The 21,106-nt window shown below is 37.8% G+C and overlaps 1 protein-coding gene across 2 annotated transcripts in view; it reads left to right on the forward strand.

Annotated features, from left to right (window-relative positions):
* Asic5 (acid sensing ion channel subunit family member 5) overlaps positions 1-20,379 on the forward strand; it is a 26,969-nt gene extending 6,590 nt beyond the window's left edge. The window contains exons 3-10 of one of the 2 annotated variants that reach the window (XM_029538015.1): positions 2,515-2,752; positions 4,566-4,691; positions 6,528-6,677; positions 7,534-7,681; positions 9,374-9,430; positions 11,705-11,873; positions 18,413-18,504; positions 20,079-20,374. In XM_029538015.1, the coding sequence (XP_029393875.1) occupies positions 2,515-2,752; positions 4,566-4,691; positions 6,528-6,677; positions 7,534-7,681; positions 9,374-9,430; positions 11,705-11,873; positions 18,413-18,504; positions 20,079-20,239 (1,141 nt within the window). In that variant the 3' untranslated portion in view covers positions 20,240-20,374. Of the gene's footprint in view, positions 1-2,514; positions 2,753-4,565; positions 4,692-6,527; positions 6,678-7,533; positions 7,682-9,373; positions 9,431-11,704; positions 11,874-18,412; positions 18,505-20,078 lie in introns of both variants that reach the window. The other variant, XM_021197031.1, reaches the window with a different exon arrangement.
* The last annotated feature ends 727 nt before the right edge of the window (positions 20,380-21,106 follow it).

Consider the following 21,106-nt stretch of genomic DNA (forward strand, 5'->3'; position numbering starts at 1 on the left):
CTGAAGATGTAGGCCCAAAACAGGGCCTGTCCCAGAAGATGTGTTGCCTCTGCAGTTTATTCACTCACCTGAACAGACTAGCCACTGAGGGACCCTGGACACAATATGACTCTCTCACCTGCTCTGTCAGACAGAGCCCTCACAGGTGACCACCTTTCCTCTGGCGAGGAAGGTGCCTAAATTTCTGGAGCCTGATAAAGGTTCTGTCCCCAAAGTTAGGTTGCTTCTGTCTGTCCCGAAGCTGTGAAGCTTCTGTGGTCGACACTCTTGCTAGCACAGACTGGAGCCTAAGCGAACTGGAGCAGATATGGCTCTCCTTCCGGCTCAGGCCTTGAGACTCCTCCTGGGCGGACACCCCTCCTCCGGCTGGTAAGGTGCTGTGTGACTGGAGCCAGAAACGGAATCTTTCCCAGAAGCTGTGATGCTTCTCCAGGCCGCCCTCTCGCTGGCAGTACACTGGAGCAAAGATCGGGAATAATATTTTAAAGTGTGCATTAAAGTTGAAAATGAACTCAGTGCACAATGTTACATCTTATATGAACATTATTTGTCTGTTTCTAATACAACTAGACTTTATTTACATCATTTAATATGGTGAAATAGCAGTGTAATCTCAAACTTTGTTAGTGTAACTCATGTAGTTTAAGAAAATATTTTGAATTGAATAAATTTTAATAATAATTATTTAAAACATATAAAAATTTAATAACTTTATTCATTACATTTATGACATCCACAGGAAGGCTAATTTTAAATTTTGTAGTACTAGTTCATTTAACTTCAAATGACAATAGAAATGAATCCTGCAAGAGGCTTTGCATCTTAGTCTTTATAAGGTATCAAAAGTTGCAGAGTGACCGTTGATTCAGTTACTAACTCCTGAAAAATAGTTTTCAGAAATTATTTAGATCAAGATAAGGGAGGCTGTGAGGCATCAGGACATAATGAGTGCCAGGAGTGTCTCAGAGTGAGAAGCAGACCCCTTGCAGAGTCAGGATAGAGGCTGGCACGAGAGGACCAGAGATGCTAGAATCAGACACAAGAGTATACTAGATGTGAGAGGACCAGAGATGCTGGAATCAGATACAGGGGTATACTAGATATAAACCATGAAAACCACTGCACTTTTTGGCATGTTTGGAGTTGTCACCTAATGTTGGCTTAGAGGCTTGTTTGTTTTGCATCTGTTTCGCACTCATTGACGATGGCTTATACTAGAAAGAAAATATTTAAAACAAAAAAATTTATAGTTACACACACAGCAATAAAAATTAAAGAATAGATTTGGGAGGTGGACACAGGAAGGGATGGAAGGGGAGCAGATGTGGTGGGGGCAATACATAGAGATAGCAAATGTATGAACTTCTCTAAAAGTTTACATTTAAACAAGTGAAAACAGACATGTAATGGTAATTATTATCACCACCAGGGTAATGTCTGTAGATATAAAAACTTGAGAAATATATAGAAAGTTTTAATTATATTCAGTAGAACTTTATGATAATCATTTCGTAAGTAGCTCAACAGAAACTACTAAGTCCTACATGCAGAAACAACTCTGTCTTGAAAAGGAAAAGTGAATGAAAATAAAATCTAGGTCAGGACCACCAGGAGCCATCAATTCCCTCCATGAAAGAATGCCTATTTCTAAAAATATAACTGCTAACAAGCACCTGTGAGGCTGTGGGAACGCGGTAAACTTTACACACTGTTGGGAGTTAAATTCTTACAACTATGTGAAAGTAGGATTGTGCTTACTCAATAAACTAAATCTAGAACTCAACATCCAGAAAGCTGACTGCTGGCTAGTTACTTAAAGAAAAGAAAGTTAATATTCACATCCAGCTATGTAGGTGCCAACAATGACTACAGCACCATTTAGTGATCAACAGACAGGAATGATCCAAAAGGCCATCAGCTAATGAATGTATAACAAAGCAATATTACATGTGAACAATATGCATTCCCTATATATTAAGCTTTAAAACTGAAAATCTTTTGTCTGTACCACAGATAGGTTTGGAGAGCATTATGCTAAACCATGTAACACTAGTATGCTCAACTTGCATAGATACTACACGTTATATTCATAACATCACTATAATGAGTATCTAATTTCTGCCTTTATAGATCAGTTAAGCCAAATTCAATAGTTTTACAAAGAGATAAATGACAAAGTCTAGATTATAAGAAGATTCTAGAGTGATATGTAAACTATGTGCTGCATGGCATGGAACCCTACCAACAGTGGACCACACATTCCACTCTGTGCTGCCAGTCAAAGAGAAGAGAGGGAAGCTGCTCACTTCAGGGTTGATTGATCAAAATATGAAATAATTACTGTCATTTTGAGGAATGCAAGGAATAAGGCATGCAGATAAAACTCTGAACACAATGCACAGTGGAAATTGCTTAACAAATACAACCTTTTACTGATATAGTTTTGCCTTGTTTCTGTCTTCTAGAAAATGTAAGTTTTATCAATGTAACCAAAGCCTTCATCCCTATTAATAGATTCCAAACAGAAGCAGTATCTAGATTTGGCATCATTTTCTTCTTATGGGACATAGTCTCCAAAGTCCTCCGCCTTCAGGAAATCAGTGCCAACAACACTGGCCCTCCAGAGACCTTAGATTTTGTTATGAATCACCAAAACTTCAGCATTACAGAGTTTGTCAAGAACAGTGGTTTTTATCTCAATAACGACACTCTGGTGCACTGTGAGTTCTTTGGCAAAACATGCAGTCCAAAGGTAATGTTTGAACATTTCTCCAAATATAGCCAAAATAGTAGACTATTGCTTCGTTCTGTTTTATGCTCAAATAAAACCAATCCTTTGAGAAATCAACCTAAATTTATGTACATTTCATTAGCTCTTCTAAGTCCTGCTTTATAATATCAGGAGATGTGGCATCCATGTGAGATACATTTCTTATTTCAAGAAGTCATATATAGGGGCTGGAGAGATGGTTGAGGGGTAAGAACATTACTTGCTGTACAGGCATGGTGATGTGAATTCAGATCCATGACCCTTACAAAAACTATCAGGTGGTCTGTGTGTGCCTATAGCTTCAGCACTGTGGAAAGCAAAGACTAGAGTCCTGTCTGGGCTGGAGACTAGCCAAGCTCAAGGACATAAGGTCAACAGTGCAATCAGAATTGTTCTTTGCCATTACATATATGTGTGCATCATACGCAGTTACACACACACACACACACACACACACACACACACACACAGCAAGAATGGGAAGAGGAGGGGGCAGGTTAGAGAAAATGATAGATGACAATGGTTTTGAAGACTTTTATTGAACCATAGTCTTTTGTTTTTTGTTTTTTGTTTTTTTTTTTTTAAATAAAACATCTTAACACAATAGAATACTTTGAATTTTTCCTTATCCTTCAACAACATATTTGAGGAAAGCACTTCTGTCACACTCTAAGCAGGTATCACACTCTAAGTTAGTAGCACTTTCTGAGAATACACAGAAAATAAGCATTCCAGCTTTCAACTAAGACTTATATTATCTTTTGTCACATGCAGGAGATGTTGAATGAGCTTCATGTGAACATGTAACATCTAAAATTCTGTTTCAATTACTTACACAGTGAGCCTAAGATACAGTGCAACATGCTTGGATTCTGAGCTCTTATTTTCTACATCTCCATGTCCCTAAATTATGAGATAGATTCAAAATTAATATCAACTTCATTCTTCAATGATATAACAAATATATAAGAGAAATCCCCAAGAGAGACATGATGGGGATGATAATAAGCAGCAGAGATGACCTGACCTCTAACGTAAACGGGTTGTCTCCTCACCTTGTGTTCACTATTACAGAAACCCAATTCTAGTATTCTGTGAAGTAAAATATGTTAATTGGTTTAGTTAAGTGGGTAATCAAAAAGCAGAACTGGCTTTAGAAAATGCTATGCCCACGAGCCCACTTTTCATCTCCTAACTTTGCCTGCCTACTTTTGATATGCTCTCTTCACGCAGAGAGCCAAAACTTCAGCCACCAATACTTTTCTTACAGAGACACGTTAGCACTCAAGAATCCAGGTAATTCAATGGAAGTCTCTTCTTCGTTCTTAAACCAGTTGCAGAGGAAAGAGATTGGGGCTTGCACATCATCAAGCTTATATAACAAGTATATCTCTGAGAATGGAGCGGATTGTCAAAGGAGATCAATTAGAAGCAAAATATGACTGCTCCCAGAGAACATGAGGAGGGAACACTGAGTGCTCAAAAGAAGGGTGCAGAAGCCACTCATCAAAGGCTAACATTGTGATTTTGTAAACCATTAGTTAAAAAAAAAAATGAAACAAGTCACTTTTAGTTGAAAACAAAAACTTAATCATATGCAAAAATGTATCACAAAAGTTCATTATACAAGTGAAAGTTGTTGATCAAATACACGCATAAATTGCTAAACTATCAAATCTTGCTAATATAGGCCTCCTCATATAAACATTTGCAAGTATAAAAATGATAAAGTATTTGGGAGTATTGAGGAATTTCTTACTGATTGTGCTCTATCTGGCTCATTTTCTTATTGGAGGATTTCAAACACATCTTTACTGAATATGGGAATTGCTTCACTTTTAACTATGGTGAGAATATCCAAAGCAAGAACAAAGTGAGTGTGTCCGGAAGAGGCTTAAAGCTGCTCCTCGATGTCCATCAGGTATCAACTTCGCTTCATCTCAGTCTGCGTGGAAAAACAACGAGATAGGACACAGGTTTCCACGTTTACTGCTATGTCAAATAACTCACACCAGTAGAGTTGATCTCACCCCGGGACGCTTTATTCGAACACCCCATGGATTTTGAATTATTGTTGTCTTAGAGTTTCAGAAAGGAGATCATCTAGGCATAAGCTAGATATGTTCAGTGTTCTACTCACTTCTATTATCACGATTCCAGGGACTGTTCGTGAAGCAGAATAAAGAAATGGCAAGTTCTATCATGCTGTGTACATAGGTAATGACAGTTTAAAAACATAATTGTAGTAGGATTTTCATCTGGACATTGAAACACTGAAGTATGTTTTTAGAATAACTCTGTGTGTTCTTTATTAGTCATAAAATTCTTCTCTGAAAAGGTAAAAACATAGTAAGAATAGTACATGAGTGTATTTTACTTAAGCCTCGTCAATCAATGGTTTCTCTTTGCTTGGCGATTGGCCTAGAAAGTTATTTTTGACTTGGGACTCAGGTATTACAACATCTAAGAATTGCATTGCACTTATTACAGAGGTACTAGATGACTAGCTCCCATCCCTGCCCTATGCTACCAAGGCTTTATAGATAATGATTTCTGCCATTCTGATATACTAAGTATTCAAAGACAATGAACATCAGAGAGCAATGATCACCTCATTTTGAATCATAGCAAATTACTTTATTCACATAAGCATTAATAAAGGTGTGGCTGCGTTCTGTTAATATATTTACAACTTCCTCCTGTGTCCCACTCAAAATAATTATATTCATGCCAAAATGCAACCCTGCACTCAGCAAATATTTATCCAGTATTTAAAATATTTAGATAATAGCCCTAGTGTTAGTTTAAACATTAATTATGAATTTTTATTAGGAGATAGTCAAAAATAAGTGTATAATACAGTTGAAACCTACAAATGCAATGTAATGTTCCATAATTAAATGGCACCCAACTATTTCTCTAAATCAACCTTGTCAATGTTTCTTGGAGTGTTTTAAAATATCCAGTAGAAATGGGTCTCTGAATTACAAAAATCTAAAGCTGCTCAAGGATGCTTGCACAACAGTGGATCAATTCACTGCAGAATCCTTATATGCACACACCCACCTTCTTATAGCCCGAAACTACTGCATTGCTAGAAATTTACCTGTATCTTTACCTGATATACATTTAATATACTTAAAAAACAAAAGTTGTTCTTGGGTTGGAGAGATGGCTCAGGGGTTAAGAGCACTGATTCCTCTTCCAGAGGTCCTGAGTTCAATTCTCAGCAACCACCTAGTGGCTCACAACCATCTGTAATGGGATCTGATGCCCTCTTCTGGTGTGTTGGAAGATAGCACCTGTGTACTCATATACATAAAATAAATATTTTTTTAAGTATTATTAAAGAAATAGTGTTAATTTCAACAATCATTGAAGAACACATCTGAATTTTAAATAAGGTCTGGGCTTTTAATTAGAGAGAAGAGAGAGTCCAATGATTCGCTAATGCACTCGTGGCAAAACAGAACAGGCAAGTAGGAATTTCTGAAAGTCACTTGGGAGATGAGAAGGACCGAGGAAGAGAGGTCATCAGGGAAAACATTGTGGATTCACTCAGTAGCAACTGACACAGGTGCACTGGTACACTCACTCAGAAACAGGAGCCTATATGATCCAGCCTGAAAAGGTGTGTTTTAGACACCAAATTTCCACATCTCTCACACAAAATAGATTTGAAGCCAATATGGTGTAACTAACTTTAGGAAATCAAATACAATATGAATCGATAAAACCACATCTGTGTTCATTTCAGGAGGAATTCACTGACAACCCAATCCCTGGTTTTGCTGATGCCGGGGTCATCTTTGTTATTCACTCACCAAAGAAGGAGCCACAGTTTGATGGCTTAGGTTTGTCTTCTCCTGTGGGGATGCACGCACGGGTGACCATCCGCCAACTGAAGGTAAGAACTTGGGAGATGTGGAGGCAGAGGGAATTATCTGGTGATGAAATCCATTAAATACACAACCTTTCTTATGGGAGACCCTTTTCTCCTGTGCTTTTATCCATGGTTGAACAGGCCAGCATTACATTTCAGATCCCTTTTCCTTTAACTGTAGGCAATATATTTCTAGGTACCACCTAAATTAGCCTATTTAGAAAAATCCTACAGAAGCCTATTAAATCCAAGGTAACTTCAGATCTTTTTAAAAACAGGATCAAAAGTAAGCTTTAGAACTGAATGCTTCCTTTGGCAAGTCACCTAAAAACCCAAAGTGGGAGAGAAGCAGCCATGAGACCAGCTAACCCTTGTGGCAGGCGTCCACATGACAGTTTTACTCAGGAAGTTCACTAATTAGCTTTCTGAATTTGCATCCACTCCCTTGTTCTCTTGGCATGTGGATAGCTTTTCCTTTCCAGAGTTAGCAAGTTTAAGTGAAGTAACATAAAATGGCCCCGACTTACTGCACATTAGATGGTGGTTGATCCGTAAAGGACCGACTTCTGTCATCTTGGTGGGTGGGTCTTGAGTACCCTGAGTGCGACCAGGACATAATATTTACATAAATGTTTTTTGTTCTTATGTGAAGTAAGTTTTCAGGTGGTTGGCCTAGATGTTTTCATTAACATTTCGCTTACATGTTTAAAGGCTGCTATCGATAGTGGCCTTCAGGGACTTTCATGATAGAAGTGTGGACAAATGGGTAAATTTAGTGTATCGAAAAAAATAAAGGAAGAACTGTGAGATAAGTAAAAGTGTACAGTGTACATGGATCAACAGAGGTCAGTCCCCTAATGAGCATCCGTTCTGTCTTCAGACTGTCCACCAGGAGTACCCATGGGGAGAATGCAATCCCAATATCAAGCTGAGAAACTTCATTACCTACAGCACTTATGGTTGTCTGAAGGAGTGCAAAGCTCGGCATATACAAAGGCTGTGTGGATGTCTGCCCTTTCTGCTTCCAGGTAGATGGAAACTGATAAGTTCTCCCCACACTGCTTAATTTGAAGAGTAGGAAGTTAGTGGGTCCTTGATTTGTTTTCCATTCCCATATAACCTCAGTGGGTATATTTGAAAGCACGGAAACGTCACAGAGATTTCTGGAAGAGAAAATTATCTTTTCTGTCTTCTGTAGAATAGGAGAACTGTGTCCTCAGGGATGGGGTCCTTGTAAGGAAAAAACAAGAAGTTATGAACAATTTAATTTATATTTATTCTGCTGCCTTTCCTTAGGGTATTCATAAAGAGATGTAGGCTATTACACAATTGAAAATGGAAAGACCAAAAACAGTTTGATTATTTCCCTTGCTACTGTGACCTATCTAAATCATTCGTATTCTCTCTCTCTCTCTCTCTCTCTCTCTCTCTCTCTCTCTCTGTCTGTCTCTCTCTCTCTCTCTCTCTGTTTCTATCTCTATGTTTCTCAATAAGGCTCACAAAATATTATTTCACTAAAAAGTAAGAAAAATGGAAGTGTGCACTAGCACATTATTCCTCTTTCCTCACCTCCTCTTTCCCTCATTTCCTCCCCCTCCTTTTCCTCCTCCTCCTCCTCCTCCTTTTCCTCCTCCTCTTCCTCCTCTTCCTCCCCCCTCCTCTTCCTCCTCCTACTCTTATAAATTTTTTCCACTTGAGACACAAATAACTCTCCTCTATACTCTCACAAGAATTCTTACAATAGTCCACAATTCTCAGAGGACAGTCTCCTTTAGAGTTTGAGGATTATTGAGTAAGCATTGTGGCTAACCTCAGAAACCACATGTGTTATACCAATAAACAAATACCCTGCTAGATTTAAAGGCCATATTTGTTTTGTTTTGTTTTAATCTGCCCAGGGAGTAAACCTATATATAATGAAAATTGATTTTTCTTCTTTGTCTCAAGATCTATGTGAGGTGCATGATGAATATTGGCACTTATACAACCTCAACATTGTGTGTATCATTGTGGATAAGAACATTTTTATATGTATTTATGTATTAGTACTAAGAGCAAAAAATGTTAACATATAAACAGAGCAGGATATAAGATAGCAACTCCAGAGCCTCTCTAACTACATAGTCTAGGACAGACCACTCTGAAATTTAGTTATTCATCTGGAAAATGATAATTCCTACATCGTAACATTACGGAACAGGATAAAATAAGACAAAAATAAACACAAAGACTTGATTCGAAGAGACAAGCAAAAAGAATCAAAACAGTGCTCTTCTCAACAAACCATTTCCTTGGATTCTGGTATGTCTGTGCATTCATATTCCAAGCAATAAGCATCCACATGAGGGATAAATAGACAGGAAGATATAGGAAAGAAATGTTCTTTTGATTTAGGTTGCTAATTTTATCAAAAGTCTGGGGTTTCTATGTATCTCAGTGATGGGGGTGACTGTGTCAGTGGAGGGGTGACTGTGCCAGTGGTGGGGGTGACTGTGTCAGTGGTGAGGTGTCTCAGTGTTGGAAGTGTGCTTAGCATGTATAAACGTCTTGAATTCAATAAACTACACCCTCAAAAGTAAAGACTCCAGTGAACTCAAGTAACGCTATCCAGAATCAATCCCTGAAGTTCCTCTCCAGATTGGTGTACAATGCAAAACTTCATCATCTTTAATGGGAGAAACTTACTTCCAGAAAACTCTTTATATGTTACTGTTTTTAAGGAAATGGTGTAGAGTGTGACCTACTAAAATACTACAACTGTGTGTCTCCCATCCTTGGTAAGTGGCTTGACTCTTTTACTTTGAAAGCTTATATAAGATTATTTAGTTATAAGACATGAAACAACATTATACACATACCAGGAATGGAAAAAACGTACATAAAGATTTTTTAGAAGTTCCTTAATATTTGCTACATAAACACAGATAGTAAAAGAAAACCCCCTCTGACCACAGGTTATCTCTGAGTTAGAGGTCATGATAACAAAGTACCAGCAAGAGCTCGCGGGTTTATTTCCAAATCTTTATATTGTTTATAACCTCTGCTCTCTATATTATCAAAATATCCTGGATTTTTATTGCATTACTAAAACATTTTTACCACTAGATGAAATATTCCAAATTAGAAAATGAAAGACATAACACTCAGTAAAAGCTTGTTAGTTGGAAAATCATTTATATTTTCTAAGAACCATTCTTTTATTTACACACATTTGTCACATATAACATTTTGTGTAAATAAACTCATAAACACACCTGTTTTATTCATTGACAAAAACTTAAATGAATTTATTTTGCCTACATATTTTCATAGATCCCAATGTTACATTCTATGTTTACATAATTTGAGCCATATAATTAACTTAATTAACATCATATTTAGATTTTGACATCATTGGTCGCCCTCTTAAAATGTAATATATTATATATCTTTGTCTTATGTTTGTTTCCATTGTTGGGACATAAGAACTTATGGAAACAACCATAAGAGAAAGGAGAAAGGCTCCCAATTCTAGCCTACATACACTTTATCACTGTGGGAGATCGAGGTGGTGGGAAGCAGGGACTGCTAATCACATCACGTGTTACAGACACAGTTAAGAACAGGGATGAGTGAGCTGATGATTGCACACCTGTTCTCACCTTACTTCCCCCTGCTCATGCATGTCAAGATCTTCAGGATCCCTTAAATCAGTGGTTGTCAGCATTCCCAGTGCTGTGACTGTTAATACCTTCAAGTTGTGGTAGCCCCAAACCATAAAATTATTTATGTTGCTATTTCATAACTGGAATTGTCCTGTTATGGACTACAATGTGAATATCTGTGTTTTCTGATGGTCTTAGGTGACCCCTGTGAAAGAAATATTTAACTTTGAGAGTGGATCACAACCCATGGGTTGTGAAACTGTGTCTTGAATTTTTCCACCCACACTTAGTAACTGTTCTCACCTTAATTAATATCAAAATAAATAATATACTGTAGGCATGGCCTCAGCCAACCCAACCTATATAATCTCTAATTGAAATTCTCTTCCCAGATGTTTCTAGGTTTTTCTAAATTGACATAACTAACCATTCTACTCTTCTATGAAAGCCTTCTTTTCCAACCCATTCTAGAAATATCTTTAAGACAGCAGCAATAGAATTAACATTTTCTTTTCAATTGTTATAAAATATTTCAAGGTCTAGTGGTAAAGTAGAATTTATATTGTCTTGAGTTTCCCAACCAAATATGCAAATGTCGCACTGAAAACAAAATGAATCAGATTTATGTTGCCAAACTAATGCTTTCCTATTTCTGGTGAAAGCTGCAGAGAGAACCCAGGAAAACTCACACATGTAGCATTTTGGGGGCTGCTGTAATAAAATAGGGTCACAAAGCTGTCATGTGAATGTGAGAACAGTGTTGTGAGCCTTTGAGTGTGTCAGAATGTGTGAATGTGAGTGTGCACATGCCTGCATGTTTAGGCGATTAGTGGGTATGTGTGTGGGAGTATGTCAGAGTACATGCGTGCCAGTGTCTGTATGAAAATAGCAGTTGAAGTTACATGTGTTAGATTGTGTGTATGTAGGTAGAGGAATGCGTAGTATGACAGTTAAAAGGTGACGACTTGGTAGACAGGGAATCTTGGGGCTGCCTGAAAAGCTAAGGGAACATGGAAACAAGAAGCCTTAAGCCAACAGAGTATTTCACTCTGATTTAAGATAAGTCTAAAGATAAGTGTAGCCTAGAATTATATCAGTGACTTCCTCTCAAAATGGCATGGCACACACTACTCTCCATCCTGGTCTGTCCAAACAGTTGATCTTACCTGGAAAGGGTCCAGGAGCTTCCTAGACTCTCTCATTCTTAATGAAGATGTGGCCCCAGTGACTCTAGGGATTAGGGTCATAACTTTTACATTCTGTCTGGTTGGCTTTATTAACAGCAAAATATAAGCATGGATTACTAAAATATTAAGCATAGTTACCTGCATTTTAAATACAGTTAAATGAGTTTTACCCTCCATTGTGGAGTCTTCTATGAGCCCATTGTTCTGACTTCCATTTCAGATCACATCGAGCGTAAGGGACTATGCACGATGGGAACACACAACTCCAGCTGCCCTGTGTCATGTGAAGAAACAGAATACCCAGCTACTGTTTCTTATTCTACTTTCCCAAGTCAAAGAGCAACAAAGTTTCTTGCCAAGAAATTGAATCAAAGCCAGGAATATATTCGGTAATCAAGTTAGTCTTATAAATTATTCATGATTAATGCTAATTTTTCTTTACTGAACACTTGGAGTCTCAGGAAATGGCATGGTAGTCGATTGAAGGAGGCAATGCAGATGTCATTGGGCTAACAAAGAAAACAATAGAAATTTAAAAACAGGTAGGATCACATCTTCTTACCCTGCACTTTAGCTTTTAAACAGAATCATAGAATGCTGACTGAAGACAATTTTTCATGGTTTTTTTCCTTTGCTGACCTGACTGGAGAAAATATGAATGCTAACTAATATTAGCTAATGCTTAAAGTACAACAAGCCTCTACCTGTACATTCTGTGCTTTGAGTCTCCTAATAACTATATAAATTAAGTGAAGAAGAAATTATTTTTATTTTACGACAGTAAATTGAAGTTCATTGAATTTTAAATAATTAACTACCAAGGTAGCCAACGATGTGGAAGGAATTTGGTCTCTGCTCACTAAATCTCAATGGCATGGGATTCTAACTCCAAGACTTGGTGTCAAATTAGTTTCCTCTTTTCCACACCATGTTGCTCCTGGAAAATTATAAAGGCAAAGTTGCAATGAAATTTTAATGTCTTTTAGAAGAAGGAAGCCAAACATCTCATTTTAAAAATATATTTTGCCATATTTTAGTAGCAAACTTTCCAGACTGGCAGAGAACATTGGAAAGCCTATGCTTATCTGTAATACTACTCAACCAGAAATGAATTGTGAAAAGAAGGGACCTGGAACTATTGTATGGTAACAATGCTACAAATATTGGCTAGTGGCCCTCAACAAGGTCTTTAAATGATGTGTTCGCCAAAGCACCTATAACAAGTTCATTCCTCATTGTTGCCAAGAGAAACTGCTGAGACTTACATTACTGACAAATGCTGACTTTCTCATTCCTTGCTGTGCCTTCCTGAGTTTATATTCATAGTCACACACAAAGGAAAACAGACAAGGATCTAATCCTTGCCCATATTTTCCTACTTGGAATAATGTACTTAGGTAGATCATTGACTCCACAGGGTGGGATTAAGCCTTCAGAATTATTGATGACAAGAAAAGAAGCCCTTTGTTTGGCTGGACCATTTCCCAGCATAGTGTACTGTTAAGCAAGCTCTTTCTCCATGCATTCAGAATGCTCATCTTTGAATGTAACTGCTACATCGCACACAGGTTATGATCTCTAGAAAGCCCAGGCAGGTGGGAAGCACCAGGAACCCAGGACAGTGCTACAAACGCACAGATCTGTTCTTAGGTACTGAGCAAAAGAGAGTTTTCAAATCAGAAGGTGTGGTACATCTATTTTTCAAGCGGTCAGGCTACCAAGCCTGTAGTAAGCTTTGATCTCCACTCCATAGAATCCCCCGGCCAGGCTTTAGAGACAGTTGTCTAGTGTTTTACCAAAAGGCACTTTGGCACTATAGCTCAGCGAGCTAAGGTGGTGTGTGTGTGTGTGTGTGTGCGTGTGCGTGTGCGTGTGCGTGTGCGTGTGCGTGTGCGTGTGTGTGTGTGTGTGTGTGTGTGTGTGTTTCAGTTTTGTTTATAGACTTAAGGCCTGAACCAGCAGGAGTAGTATGTTGGTATTAGTACTTACAACTACTAAAATAAAAAAAATACAGTAACTGAGTTAACGTTCACTGATACTTGCATGACCAAGACCTTACTGAAAGCGTGTTCTGATTCAGTTTACCTTAGGGTTTGTTTTAATAAAGTTTAAAAATCCTTCTGTAAAAATTATAGACAATATCTCTACTAATCAGGAAATTTAAAAAGGCATTTCAAAAGAACAGGCCTTCTGAGGTATAAATCACAACATATACTAGATAAAAAACAGAAAAAATCACAATTATATCTTTTTAAAATACATCTGTGTTTGTTTTAAATATGGAAAACTGTTCTGAGTGAAGTATTAAGTCAATATCTTTAAGTATGATATAGAAGACCATTTTTAAATGCCTTCTGAATTCGGAATTATCTTATTTGTATGATATATAGGTATGTTACTGGAGACATACTGATGAATTAGAAATACAACCCACATAAATATACACCATTAACCATTTCCTTTTCTAACCCACTGATTATTACTAATAAACCTCTCTTATTCAACATGGTAGCAACCTTTTGTGGTTGGGACTAGCTATGACCAGGATGAAAAAGCAAGTAGCCGAGAGAATGTGTCCAGACACAGGGGTTGCCAGACACAGCTAGCAAGTTGTTAGAAGGATTCTACCACAGTGTCAGGAAACATATACCAGATAGCATCTATGGAATTAGCAATAAGATGTAAAGAGAAGCAATGTCTCAGGAAATCACAAAGCACACTGCACATCTTTCTTCCTGGAGCAGAAATGAACTACAGACTGTAGCTGTGCCAGCGCTCCATGCAACTGTTGCTGAGCACTGGTGTGTAGATGAAGAGCAGTTTAACTTACAAGGACGGCCACGGTGTAGCAGGGAGTTCATGTTCATTTGTGACAGAGTTTGAGAAAATCATATTGGTTATAAAAGTGGGTGTTTTAAATTGTTCTATTGGAGAATTTTTGAAATAATAGTTGTATAAAATGGCTTGCTTTGTGCATACCTAGGCCATTCCCTTTAATGTTATACTAATGCTCAACCCTAGAGGTTAGCAATATAGACACATAATCACTTTTTTTTACCTCTTTGATGTTATTAAAACTGATTTTATTTTATAACAATGTTTTTTTCCTAAGACAAGCAAGTGTTCTTGTACTAATAGAATGATTTTAATATTACCCTGAGTCTCAATTACAGGGGCCCACACAGGTGGATGAGTCAACTAACAGAGTAAAGCTGCATAAATATATATTTGTGTAGAAGAGGAATTTATCGCCTCCAGAAAACACAGATGGATAGTTTCTGTAAATGATCATTTATGTTTAGCTTAGAAAGTCAAACAATATTAGCAGTGTTCATGCAAATTAAGAGCACAGTAGAGAACACAAAGAGGAGAGTATTAAACTAAAATTTCTGACTTCCCAGGACAACACTGTTACGTCTTTCACTTTGGTAACTGTTTCATCCCTTGTAAATATCACAACCTCCAAGGAGGATCCGTGTGACTATTGGACATTTTTCTGTTACAGAGCATTAAGATTAATAGAAATCGACTACACACATTAATGGAGTGTTTTTAATTAAGTACATTAGAGTATTGATTCCCTAGACTGTAACCAATAAGGAAAGTGGTTTATATCCATGCTTCTTAGCTATGTTAGAGGAATGCTATGCTATTTCAGGAAACACTGTTAATAGGGTTTATTCTCCATTAAAATTCTTATTGTCATCTGAAGATCATGTGGTAATTGGTTTCAACTTTAGTTTACAGCACAGATAGGTTAATATTTAGCCACAGGTTTGTTGGTTTCATCTTTAAGTTGTTGTGATTTTAACAAATAAAATGAGCATGTATTGGGTGGTCGGAGTCATTGGCTCTGATAGGCATGGGAATGCCTTGAAGGATAAAACATGAATACTATGCCTTATTTCACATATTTCTGCTCTGGAGGGCATGGATGACAAGTCTTTAAATTGTATTAAATAGTGTTACATGCTATAACAGGAAGGATGGATGAAAATCATCTAGAGACACCAGAGTAAAAATGACTTGTCTTTAAGTTTGTGGACTGTGAGTGAAAATGACCTTGAGCAGAAGTGAGCAGAACTCTACAAAAGTCCATGCAGATGTTTCACTAACAGTGCCACAGGAGTGTCAGAGTAATAAGCCAGTGTGTCCTGATTTAGCAGGTTAAAGAATTATTGAATATGGAATGGAGAACAGAGGGTATTTACTGAGGTGGGGTACCTCAAATTGAAGCATTTTGTCCTGCCAGACAACTACTACAGAACTCCTAGTGAGATTATGATGTATTGGGTGACAGTGAGAAGAGTAGGGTGTGTGTGAGGCAATGGCTGTGAAGCAGTAGGTGTGAGGCAGTTAAAGCATTGGGTGTGAGACTATAGGTGTGAAGCAATGAGTGTGAAGCAATGAGTGTGAGGCAGTGGGTGTGAGGCAGTGGGTGAGAGATAGTTAAAGCAATGGGTGTGAGGCAGTGGGTGTGAGGCAGTGGGACTCCATGTAGATGCTGGTGGGTCCACACACAGGATTTCCTCTTAGACTGGTTAGCGATGCCAAATGGAAAATAGCAAGAGTTTGACTTGGAATAAGTTGGAATGTATTAAGTTATTAGACAAGCAAGTAGAATTATCAAAGATCAATCAAATACATGATTGGAATTTAAAATAGAGGTCTAGGTAGAAAAGAGAGAGAGAGTTGTGGCCTCCAACTATACAAAGAATTGTGGTTGTAAGATGGCATTGAGCCACTCTGAACACATGTGAAAATCTATAGAGTACATTAAGAAAATAAAGTCTTAGCCAGGAGTGGTGGCACACGCCTTTAATCCCAGTACTCCGGAAGCATAGGCAGGCGGATTTCTGAGTTCGAGGCCAGCCTGGTCTACAAAGTGAGTTCTAGGACAGCCAGGGCTACACAGAGAAACCATGTCTCGAAAAACCAAAAAGAAAAAAAGAAAGAAAGAAAGAAAGAAAGAAAGAAAGAAAGAAAGAAAGAAAGAAAGAAAGAAAGAAAGAAAGAAAATAAAGTCTTTGCTCAAGTATGTCAATAAACACGACAGCATTTATCAGTAGGACAACTGGTTTATATTTACTTTGGTTCATATTTAATGTCTCACTAAATCCTGTAAGCTCAGATCTATTATACTGACCCTTGGACAAAGAAACAACACTACTTCTTCAGGATCATCTAAGTAACTCTGAAAATTTAAGACTAGAATTAAGATTATAATCCCAAAACAACCCTGAGATTTCACCTCATATCAGTCAGAATGACTAAGATCAAAAATTCAGGGGACAGCAGATGCTGGCAAGGATGTGGAGAAAGAGCAACAACCCTCCATTGCTGGTGGGATCACAAGGGTGTACAACCACTCTGGAAATCAGTCTGGCGGTTCCTCAGAAAACTGGACATAGTACTACCTGGTAGATCCAGCAATACCTCTTCTGGGCATATACCCAGAAGATCTTCCAACTGGTAATAAGGATACATGCTTCACTATGTTCATAGCTGCCCTATTTATAATAGCCAGAAGCTGGAAAGAACCCAGATGTCCCTCAACAGAGGAATGGATACGGAAACTGTGGTACATTTACACAATGGAGTACTACTCAGCTATTAAAAACAATGAATTTATGAAATTCTTAGGCAAATGGATGTATCTGGAGGATATCATNCTNAGTGAGGTAACCCAATCACAAAAGAAGTCACTTGATATGCACTCACTGATAAGTGGATATTAGCCCAGAAACCTAGAATATCCAAGATACAATCTCCAAAACACAAGAAAACCAAGAATNNGCTTGTGGACGTTGTACATCGTGGTGCGGAGCCTAGTGCGCACCACGATGTACAACGTCCACAACTTGATATGCACTCACTGATAAGTGGATATTAGCCCAGAAACCTAGAATATCCAAGATACAATCTCCAAAACACAAGAAAACCAAGAATAAGGAAGACCAACACGTGGATACTTCATTCCTCCCTAAAATAGGGAATAAAATACCCATGAAAGAAGCGGCAGAGACAAAGTTTGGAGCTAAGACAAAAGGATAGACCATCCAGAGACTGCCCCACCCGGGGGTCCATCCCATAATCAGCCACCAAACACAGACACTATTGCATATGCCAGCAAGATCTTGCTGGAAGGACACTGACATAGCTATCTCCGTGAGGCTATGCCAATGCCTGGCAAATATAGAAGTTGATGCTCACAGTCATCTATAGGATAGAACACAGAGACCCCAATGGAGAGCTAGAGAAATTACCCAAGGAACTGAAGGGGTCTGCAACGCTATAGGTAAAACAACAATATGAACTAATCAGTACCCCCAGAGCTCATGTCTCTAGCTGCATATGTGCCTAGTCAGTCATCGTTGGGAAGAGAGGCCCCTTGGTCTTGCAAACTTTATATGCCCCATACAGGGAAACACCAGGGCCAAGAAGTGGGAGTGGGTGGGCAGGGGAGCAGAGTGGGGGGAGGGTATAGGGGACATTCGGTATAGCACTTGAAATGTAAATGAAGAAAATATCTAATATAATAATTAAAAAAAGATTATTATCCAAAAGTTTGTAAATGTATTGGGCCACAGTTAGATAAGCACATTTTTTGTCTTTCTTCAGTTTCTCAAAAATGAGGCGTAGAAACTTTATGAGGTTTTGAGGGAAGGGGTGGTTTTGGTTTTGTGTGTGTGTGTGTGTGTGTGTGTGTGTGTGTGTGTGCTGTGTGCATATGTGTGTGTGTGTTCATGTGGGTGTGTCGGGTGCTTGTGTGTATTTTTATAAATATCACAATATAATGCTAACGGAGTTAATACTGAGCTAGTTCATGTTGGATCCACTGCAATGTTAAATGGTTCCTGAATCTAAAACGGTGATGAAAAGCTGTGGTGACCCTTGCAGGCCTTGTTCATTCTGTTTTTATCCATAGGGAGAATCTCGTGAACATTGAAATAAACTACAGCGACTTAAACTATAAGATAACGCAGCAACAGAAAGCTGTGAGTGTGCCCGAGTTACTTGGTAAGTGGTTAACTCCTTTCTCAACTCTCATCGTCTGTCAGACTACTTTTCTGTACAGGGCACGGGTTGTCAGTGGAGGGAGGAGTCTCCTACCAGTGTTTGTACTCCCTAGGAAACACTGTTCACTGTGACCCCACCACACAGGATTTTACCAAAAAAGATGTGGATCTCGAGTTTCACTCCCAGTTGCTTTCCATCTATATCTCTTTCTATGTCTATGTCTATGTCTATGTCTATGTCTATGTCTATGTCTATGTCTATGTCTATGTCTATGTCTATGTCTATGTCTATGTCTATATCCATATCTATATCTATATCTAATCTATATCTATATCTATCTCTCTATATCTATATCTATTGATTGATAGATACAGATATAGATATCTCTACATGTACACATATGTATATATCCAAATATATATATATATATTTTATATATATATATATATATATATATATATATATATGTGTGTGTGTGTGTGTGTGTGTGTGTGTGTGTATCCACAGATACACACACACACACACACATACATACACAAATACAGTACTTTACCTCAGACTTCCACAGGGGCTTTCATCCCAGGGAAAAGTGAAATGGTCCTATTATTCATTTCCTTTACAGCTGCTCTTAGCTTCTGCTACTTCAGCACAGAGTCTTTAACAAACTACTGATTTTCTAGATGCAGTTACACACTCGAGGAAGGCACACAGGAATCAGAGGAGAGCAACGGATGCAGGCATAAGCCTAGGCAGACCAAGCAGTTGAGAGTTGGGTAGTGAGGTATTATTCAAAGTTTTCAAATCTCTGGCAGAAAACACACCTCCACAGTGCATTTAGCAAACACCACTTTTCTAAAGATGAGTCCAAGCAGATTATTAATAAAGCAATCTTCTTTAGCAGGCAGTACTAGAACAGGGACATCAATGGGGGAAAGCAAAAGGGAGATGGCTGGGTTCTTGAGGATGGAGGGACTTAGGAGGTTATTTTCACCAGAGTTTTTCTGGAGAACATGGAAAGGTTTTAGAGATGGTCATGATGAAGGCCAAAAACTGGGTGTCCTTAGTGCCTTAGAAGCACACACTTACAAACTGTTCAGATGTAAATGTTGTGAGTATTGATGTAAGTTAAAAACATGTTTCAAAATGCAGTGTTATAAATATATATTTTGGTTAATGAACCATTTTAATATTTAATATAAAATGTAATTAGGATACTAGCAGGGCCACATGCATGAAAATTATCTTCGTGGAAAACGGCATAATCCTGTAAGGCTGTTTGGTACCAATTTCCAGTTCTGCTTAGCATTTCATGAGTGCACATTACATTGTAGTTAATTCTAGTCTTCCAAAGTTTAAATCAATTATTGGAAATGGTTTTATCCATCTCCTTTTGGAAATGATTTATGTGAATATTATGTGTATATTATTTTGTTTATACTAAATTTGAAAATAATATAATTTATGTATCTTCACATATCAGTTGTAATAAAATTATTGGATTCAAATATTATATATGATAATAATATTTACTTTCTGTTGTATAAAATGTAATTTCTTTATGAATTTTATTACAGCAGATGTTGGCGGCCAGCTGGGGCTATTCTGTGGAGCTAGTTTGATTACAATTATAGAAATTATTGAATATGTTTTCACCAATTTCTACTGGATACTCATTTTCTTTTTGCTGAAAATACTTGAAACGATCCAGCGGACTTCTCCACCTCAGGCAGTTTAGAAGAATGTGAATATTCTATTAGAATAAAAGTGTTGGTTTTCTTTTCATACTACATATAATTATAATGGCTTATTCACTGTTAGAAGACTTTATGTCACAGTTTGGAAAGTCTAATAAAAATCATTAAAGATTCCCATTTCTGTACACATACTTTTCTGTCTGTTTAAAATGTTCTGTATTGTCTATTTTTTCTATTGTAGCTTGAGCAGTTAAAGTAGTAACAATTACATGGTAGGCATATTTTAATCTTCTTATAATAATTAATGGAAAAATCTTTATATATAAGTAGATTAATCACACCCAATTAACTGTATATGGCTGTGATTAATTTTGTTAACATCTACCTACCACATCCTAGAGACACCTGGAAATAGAGCAGTCATTCTTAACCTGTGGGTCACAACCCCTTTGGTTTGGTCAAATTACCCTTTCACAGGTGTCACCTAAGGCCACTGGGCAACACAAATATTTACATTATGATTATAACAGTAGCAAAACCTACTAATTTTAAATAATTTTATGGTTGGTGGTTCACAACATCATGAGAAACTATATTAAAGAGTCACGGCATTAAGAAGGTTGAGAGTCACTGGAATAGAGCCTCAGTTGAAGAATTAATTACATAGCTCAGGTTGGCTCATGGATGTATCTATGAGGATTGTCTTGTTTTTCAATGAACTTAACTCAGTGTAGGCAGCACCCTTCCATACGGAGAGCCCTGAGTTGCATGAGAGTGAAGGAAGCTACTTAAATCAGCAAGCAGGCAAGCCAGGGCCCAGATGCCTGCCCATCCTCTGTCTGCTCTTAACTGCAGATAGGATTCCTCAAGTTATACTGCCTTGACTTCCACTCAGAAGTAGACTGTGA

The sequence above is a fragment of the Mus pahari genome, chromosome 4 (assembly GCF_900095145.1).
Source record: "Mus pahari chromosome 4, PAHARI_EIJ_v1.1, whole genome shotgun sequence".
NCBI classification, from domain to species: Eukaryota; Metazoa; Chordata; class Mammalia; order Rodentia; family Muridae; genus Mus; species Mus pahari.